The sequence below is a fragment of the Bidens hawaiensis genome, unplaced genomic scaffold (assembly GCF_021521415.1).
Source record: "Bidens hawaiensis isolate Kalapana, Puna unplaced genomic scaffold, B.hawaiensis_p1.1 tig00027518_1, whole genome shotgun sequence".
Lineage (NCBI taxonomy): Eukaryota > Viridiplantae > Streptophyta > Magnoliopsida > Asterales > Asteraceae > Bidens > Bidens hawaiensis.
The window spans coordinates 147,500-155,205 of record NW_027494448.1 but is presented as its reverse complement, the minus strand read 5'-3'; the positions used below and the strand labels follow the sequence as shown (position 1 = coordinate 155,205).

Sequence of the window (7,706 nt, the reverse complement as noted above, 5' to 3'; positions counted from 1 at the left end):
TTAATGATCATCTTTAAACATATATCAATATGTATTCATCTTTAAAGATTTTTATAACAAGTGTTTTATTTGCGTTTGGAAATTTGTATTTAATATGGCCCAAGTTGTATATATTTGTATAAATATCTTTATGTTAAATATATATATTTGTAAATTGTTTAGTTTAACTTTATTGATTGGAATTAATCCTTCAAGTACCTAATGATTTAAAGATTCGGTTATGTAGAAGGCTAACTAGTTTCAATGGAAGACAAAAGTTACATCCAAAGAGTTTGAGGTGTATAATAGATTACAAGATACTTTGTTCATTTACAAATATAATTACTTTTTTTATATATAGATATTAAATTATGATAAAACATCTCACAAGTTTCTATAAGCTACAGGTGCTCAATGCTATAAGCAAGGCTTTTTTTGTAAAAAATTATGTTTAGTTGATAATATTATTCTTCAACAAATGGATTTTGATAAGAGGACAAGCAAAGCTATCACATGAAACACTACGAAATCAGATAAGTATTATATTTTAATTTGATTTCTTTATAGTTTATTTATGAATTTGTTATCATCACAACATCTATTATAGATGATAAACTTAAAACAAATTTGCTTTAACTTTATCTCATTATCTATTATACAACAGATTTTGATGAGGGGTCAAACGATGTAGCTATATGAAACACTACGAATCAGATAAGTATTATATTTAATTTTTTGATTAATTTATAGTTTAATACTTGTTATAACTTTATCTCAATATCTATTGTAGCCTTGTAGGTGATGAACTTAAAGCACATTCCCTTTCATCAATTCAAGATTATAAAAACCTGCTTTCAATTTGTGTATATTATGATTGTATTTGGAATATATAATTATATATTGATTTGTGTATATCATTGAATTAGGAAATATGTAATTATATATTGAAATATATACTATTATGGATAAATAAATATTTTTATTATATCATGACGTTGCCGCTATTTACTGTACATTGATAACAAAACGGTTCACGACCCAAAACAGTTATAAACACCGGTTTTGTGCATGTTGTTATAACACCGGTTTTTTAACAACGTCCACATTGTATTTAGTTTACAACGGTTTTTTATGTTGTAATTTACAAATATATACACCGGTTTGAGGCCCGTTGTAAAATTTTAGCATCACCGTTAAGTGTTAACTGCCGTCTAGATATAACACACCGGTTGTTGAACCGTTTTACATATCAGGTTCTATCATTTGCAACACAACGTATATACCGATTTCCAGAACGTTTCAAATACACAAAATAACTGTTTTAAAATGGTGTATTTCTGCACTAGTGCAAAACGATGGACACGACACACCATAACACAGATAACACTGGAGTTTCAAATTTGTTTATATATTTGATTAATCAGTTTACATTCTTAAAAGGTTTAACTGGATCTGTAACTTAATTGAGCATTTTTAAAGGAGATTTTGATACAGAAGAAGGTTGTGTTTATGTAACAAAATGCATACATTGACACAGTTTGTATGTGGTGAATAAATGTATATAATGAAGCAATAGAGATGCACCCAGACAACCTGTTAACTTGAATCTGATAAACCCGAGATCGCCTGTTAACTTGAAATACAGTGTTCTAACGTTCACAGAAAAAAGAAAAAGATAGTTCAAACCGGCAAACAGAACCATTTTAGTCTGTCCAGACCATAACCAACCTAACCGGTTTGCTTTGTTGTTTTCTTGAAACCGCCATCAGCGGTCAACCAAACATTTTTGTTTAAATCGGCCGAACAAACCATTAATATCCAAAAACACACAACCCAATATCACCAAATTCAAACTGTATCAAATATCTTAAAATATGAATTCAACATCTTACAGCTACCAACAAAAACTTATCAGAAACATCACAAAACAAAATGTAAACAAAGAAACTACTATCAGATCAGCTGGCAATGGTCCAACTTGCAGTCTCGACCTAATCAGAGAAAAGTGCTGCTAACTGCAGATAGTTAAACCGGTTCAACTCCGGATCAGCAAACCTGTATAACAAAAAAGCGCATTTTTTAATAAAATAAATTAACGTGCTTTTATCTTAAAACAATGTAAGATACCCATACCTTGATCTCACATTCACCACTTTCAAGTTGCAATCACTCACAACATGACTCAATGAGATAAAGCTAGGAGTATGCATCACTACACGCCATGCACCATTAATCGGTCGGTGAAATATGATTCTACCCTTCTTCATGGCCAAGTCATAAAATAACATATAACCATCTGCACTCACCATCACCACTTCGCCGTTGTTTCTGCATATTATTGGTGTAAAAGGACGGTGGAGGTCGTATACACCCCAAACAGTGGTGTCAATCACATATTCTCTGGTCCATGAATCTCTCACGCCATGTTCCTTCCTCACCCAAACATCAAGGCTTGTTTCTGAAGAAAAACGATCAAAAATAGAAAGACGGCCACCAAGAACAAGTAAAATTAACCCATTATAGGCATGTGCATGAGTCTTCCCCAAACGGGCTGGGCCTTGAATTTCCCCAAATTTATGGGTCTCGAAATTGAAGAAAACGATGATATTTGAAATAGCCTCGTCAGCACATATCCAGTGCATAGCTTTGTCCCAGTGGCATGGACTGTAAATAGTGAGCGGGGAGAAGGGTAGATTGCCAAGGGACTGCCATGAGTCAGAACCCTTTACATAGAGTTCTCCCATGGCAATAGCCGTAATACACTCGGAATCAGAACCAGGATCCTTGCAATTGGTATCATCTGAGACAACATTTAGTTCCGTAACAGACCCAGAATCAGAATCAGATGAGGGATCCGTACAGGAATCAGAATCTGAATCTGAAACTGGAACCAAACAGTGAAAGGCAGATACAACTTCAAAATGCTGCGTTTTTGGGCAGTAAAATAAAATGCTTATACCAGATTTATAAAGAGTTTCAGAGTCCGGAAGCAGTGTGTAGTCACCTGCTACCGGATTGAATAACATAAGACTGTAAACGCCATTATCCATGTTCAGGCTCTCCAAAAGAAGTAACCCGTTACACAAATGTGCAACTCCAAAGCCATTTAACGGGATGCTAAAACTCGGCTTAACTTCAACCTGTGAAGCAGTATCAGTAGTATCCAAATCAACCATATGAATACTTGAACCGGTTTCAGACTGAATCATCAGTTGGGGTTCTGATTTTGCAAGATTAGCTCGAGCAAAATCAGAATCACGTTTGATGAGATCGAACAGCGACTTGGAAACAGAGCAGCAAACATGGAGAGATGGCAATGGCAAATTTGAAAAAATACGTTCCAGATAGACTTTTGGGAAGTCAATCAAGGATCGGTTATTGTCTGCCATTGTATGTGATTATATAATTTTGTAAGTAGGAACAACGACGATTTGATGATCCAAAAGGAATTGGGGAAGATCATTTATATAGAATTTGAGAGATATTAAATAGCATTCATTGTATCATGAGTAAATGTGAAACCGGTGATTCGGTTATCATTTTTTCTATAATCGGATTTTAAATTCGTTTAAAAAAACAACCATAACCAATAAAATCCCACCCGCAGCAAAGTATACCTCTATCCCAGAGGATAGAGAGTGAGTAGAGAGCTTCATGTATGCAAGGCGCCCAAAATAACTTTATACTAAAAAACTCATTATGGCATATTCAACTTGTTAATCAATCATAAGCAGAAATACATAATTATGAAACATCATTATAGCACACTTAATACATAGTTAAACATAAAAACTTACTTATAAATAATAGTCCCTAATCTAAACAGGAAACACAAACAGAAACATGAACATACGTTACATAACAGGTGATTAAAATTTTAAAAAGAACATAGCATGTCATTAACACTGGATAAAACATTTGATCAAAGGTCAACAAAAAACAAAAACATAACGGATTGATGGAAAAAAAGAAAAAAGAAAAAGACAAAAACCAATAAATATATTCTAGAAGTAAAAAATTTGAATATAAAAATTATTCTAAAAAAGAACAGATAAATTTTTAATTTCTTAACAAAAACAGAAAAATGATATAATATTAAATGCTAATATTTTGCTTGCCCCGAGATATATGGATTTATTAATTAAAAGGATCCACCCTCGTCCAAGGCCGGTGTTTAAACCAAGCCATCTTCTCCCATAACCAAATTAACCAGACCGGACGGTTATGAATATCTAAAACGGAAACATTGGTTATAGGTTCAGTTTTGGCCAATAACCGAACCAACAATGCTTGACCCTAGATGGCTCATTGTTGATGCGATAGATACCAGTGTTGGCACAGTTGTTTACTTAAAAGCCGGTTAAGTATTAAACAACCCTTTGTTGTCATATTATATAAAGAGATATACATACACATAGATAAACACATATATCAAAGGTATTTGTATCACATTACTAGTTGTATCTGTCCCATCTTACTGGCCCTTTGTTTCTTTGCAACAATACTTTATGGAACTAGAGGAGGGTAATGATTAGTGAAACGAGTAAGGCAGTAAGCTAGCAACATCAAAATTTAATAGTTGTAGGGCTTTTGAAGTGGTCTTGTATTCCAAACTCTCTTCAAACTATGTAGTATGCGTCTTTCGTATTATTATCAAGTTTATTATGTAATAGTCATAGTTATCAAAGGCGCTAGGTGCACTTAATGCGCATAGGCCTCGCCTGGGGCCTAGGCGCGAGGTGCAAAATAAGTGAGGCATAAGACAAAAAAAAAAGCGCACTTAAATAAAAAAATATAAATATATTATGTATTAGAAAAATAATATTGTTCTTCATAAATAATAAACAAAGGCTATTAGTACCAAAAGCTCTAAAAGAGTCTAGATTCAAATGTAAATTCAAAACTTGAATACCAAAATGTTCAAAACATAAAAACCAAAAGGTCAAAAAGTAATATATAATAATAGTTCAAATGACTATTGTTCTTGAACCGTCATCAATGCCATTAGAGGTGTTGTCACCTTCATGAAGCGAGGGCCTAGGAACTAGAAGCGCAGATATTGGGCCTGGCCTGGAAAATGGGCCTAGGCTCAAGAAGCAAGGGATTTTAATAAACTATGGTAATAGTGACTAATTATCAGCTCGGTCGGTTGGTTGTTAAATTATATAAAAACAAACAATAGCATGGGAATAAATATGAATCTAAACAATGTCATAGAATTATACTAAAATTCATGATTACCTGGCTAAACAAAAGTAGATTCATATATGGTTATATATTCACCCGGTTGTTTGTGGTGTTTTGATAAGATAACTAATTGCCAATTCGCACATATATCACACTTGATAGACTACCAATCTAATCTATTATCTATCCAACAATATTACGATGATAGATAGATACTTACAGATAGATAGCCATTCATCGATCCCCAATCTCAGTCAAGTCCAGGGTTTATATTGGATGGATCCAACCCAGGACTTAATACATTTCGAAATAATAATATCATTGTTCGCAGCATCTTCACACATGGCGACAGAGGTTGACTTCCGTCAAGAAGAAGAAGAGATGTGCACTTGGAGTGTATCGAAACTTGTATCCGTTACCCTTTATACCATCAATAATAATAACCGTGGCACACAACCCGAATTCACTTATGTTAACAAATAAAATTGTCTAAGTTAACATGTTTAAACGAAACATTTCTATCTTTACTTAAGTCACCAGATTGTTTTATTTGTAAACGGAATTGTTTTATGCGTTTGATCCGAATTCACGGGTATGGGTCTTATCAAACCCAGATAGCCCTTAAACGGGTTATAACATCTTATTAAATTAAAAATTAATCTTACCAAATATTTGATATGAAAATTTTATAAAATATGAATATACTAAAAATTAGTATTCGGTTTTTTTAAATATTATTTATAATTAAGAAACAACTTTATAGTAAAAGAATAAGCGGGTCATGGGTCTCACCAAACCCAGATACATTTTAAACCAAGTTATAACATCTTATTTATTTGTGAAACTATTTCATCATCCGTAAGTATATTATTAACTCCATTACAATAAATAAAATTAAGAGTGAAGTGCCATTTTCATCCTTGTGGTTTGACAAATATTGCGAATTTAGTTCAAAAAGTTTATTTTTTGCATATGGACGCTCCACGTTTCCCATTTCTTGCCAATTACATCCAAATCACTAACCCCGTTAAATTTAATTGTTAAGTCAGGGGTAGACATGTTTTTTTCATCTTTCTTTATAATAATACTTATTTTAGTGAACTGCGATCTTCATCCCTCTGGTAAGTCCAAATCTGCATTTTTAGTTCAATAGTTTCAAATTTGCAATTTTATTCCTTATGGTTTCATTTCACTTGCAATTTAACCCGAATTCTCTAATCTCGTTAAGTCCGGTCGTAAAATTCATTAGTGTGCCCTTCACGTGAGGGGCAGTTTTGTTCCTTCATTTTTCCTTTTTCCACAAATACACCTTAACCCCTCACATGAGGGAGATTTTGAATTAGAACTGAGGTTTATTTGGGAAAAAAAGACAAAATTGTCCCTCATATAAAGGGTACGCTGATGGGTTTAACGACCAAACTTAACGGGATTAGTGAATTTGAGTTTAATTGCAAGTGAAAAGAAACCACGTGAACGAAAACCACAAATTTGAAATTGTTGGACTAAAACCGCAGATTTGGACAATCCACAGGGACGAAAACCGCAGTTCACTCTAAAATTAAATTTCAAAAATATATAAACATAATAAACGAATAATGTAAAACAACACCGTAATACGGGGGGATAAAAGCTAGTATAAAATATATAAACGAAACATTTAAAAGCTCTTTGGTTACTCCCAATATTCTTTCAAGCCACAAAATTGCATTATTTGTAAATGGAGGCTTCTCATGCAATTGACCCGAATTCACGGGTATGGGTTTTACCAAACCCATATATTCCTTCAACGGGTTATAACATCTCATTAAATTTAAATTAATCTCAACAAATATTTGATATAGAAATTCTATAAAATAGGGATATAATAAAAATTAATATATGATTTCTTTAAAAATAGATATATATTATTTATAATTAAAAAACTTTTTTAAAAAGACAATTTTATTAGTGGGTCATGGGTCTCACCAAACCCGAATAGCTTTTAAACTGGGTTATAGCATCTCATTTATATGTGAAACTCTTTCATCATCAATTACTAAGTATATTATTAACTTCTATACAATATAAAAAATTAAGAGTAACTTGAGGTTTTCGTTCCTATGGTTTGTCCAAATCTGTGGTTTAGTTCAATAGTTTCAAATTTACGATTTTAGTCCATGTGGTTTCATTTCACTTGCAATTAAACCCGAATTCACTTATCCCGTTAAGTTTTGTCGTTAAACCCATCAGCATGCCCCTCACGTGAGGGGCAGTTTTGTCCTTTTTCTCCCCAAATAAACTCATTTCTAATTCACAAGACCCCTCACGTGAAGGGTTGGGTGTATTTGGAAAAAAAATGACAAAACTGTCCCTCATGTGAAGGGTACGCTGATGGGTTTAACGACCAGACTTAACGGGATTAGTGAATTCGAGTTTAATTTCAAGTGAAATGAAACCACATGAACGAAAATCACAAATTTGAAATTATTGGACTAAAACCGCAGATTTGGACAATCTACAGGGACCAAAACCGCTGTTCACTCTAAAATTGAATTCCAAAA

The 7,706-nt window shown here is 33.0% G+C and overlaps 1 protein-coding gene across 1 annotated transcript; it reads right to left on the bottom strand.

The window, feature by feature from the left end:
* Nucleotides 1-1,654: 1,654 nt before the first annotated feature.
* Nucleotides 1,655-3,778, bottom strand: LOC143575465 (F-box protein At3g07870-like). The gene is made up of 2 exons (XM_077059842.1): nt 2,113-3,778; nt 1,655-2,034 (listed from the first exon to the last, which is right to left on the bottom strand). Exons 1-2 carry the CDS (start codon nt 3,366-3,368, stop codon nt 1,971-1,973), a joined length of 1,320 nt encoding a protein of 439 aa, XP_076915957.1. The 5' UTR covers nt 3,369-3,778; the 3' UTR covers nt 1,655-1,970.
* Between the last annotated feature and the right edge of the window lie 3,928 nt (nt 3,779-7,706).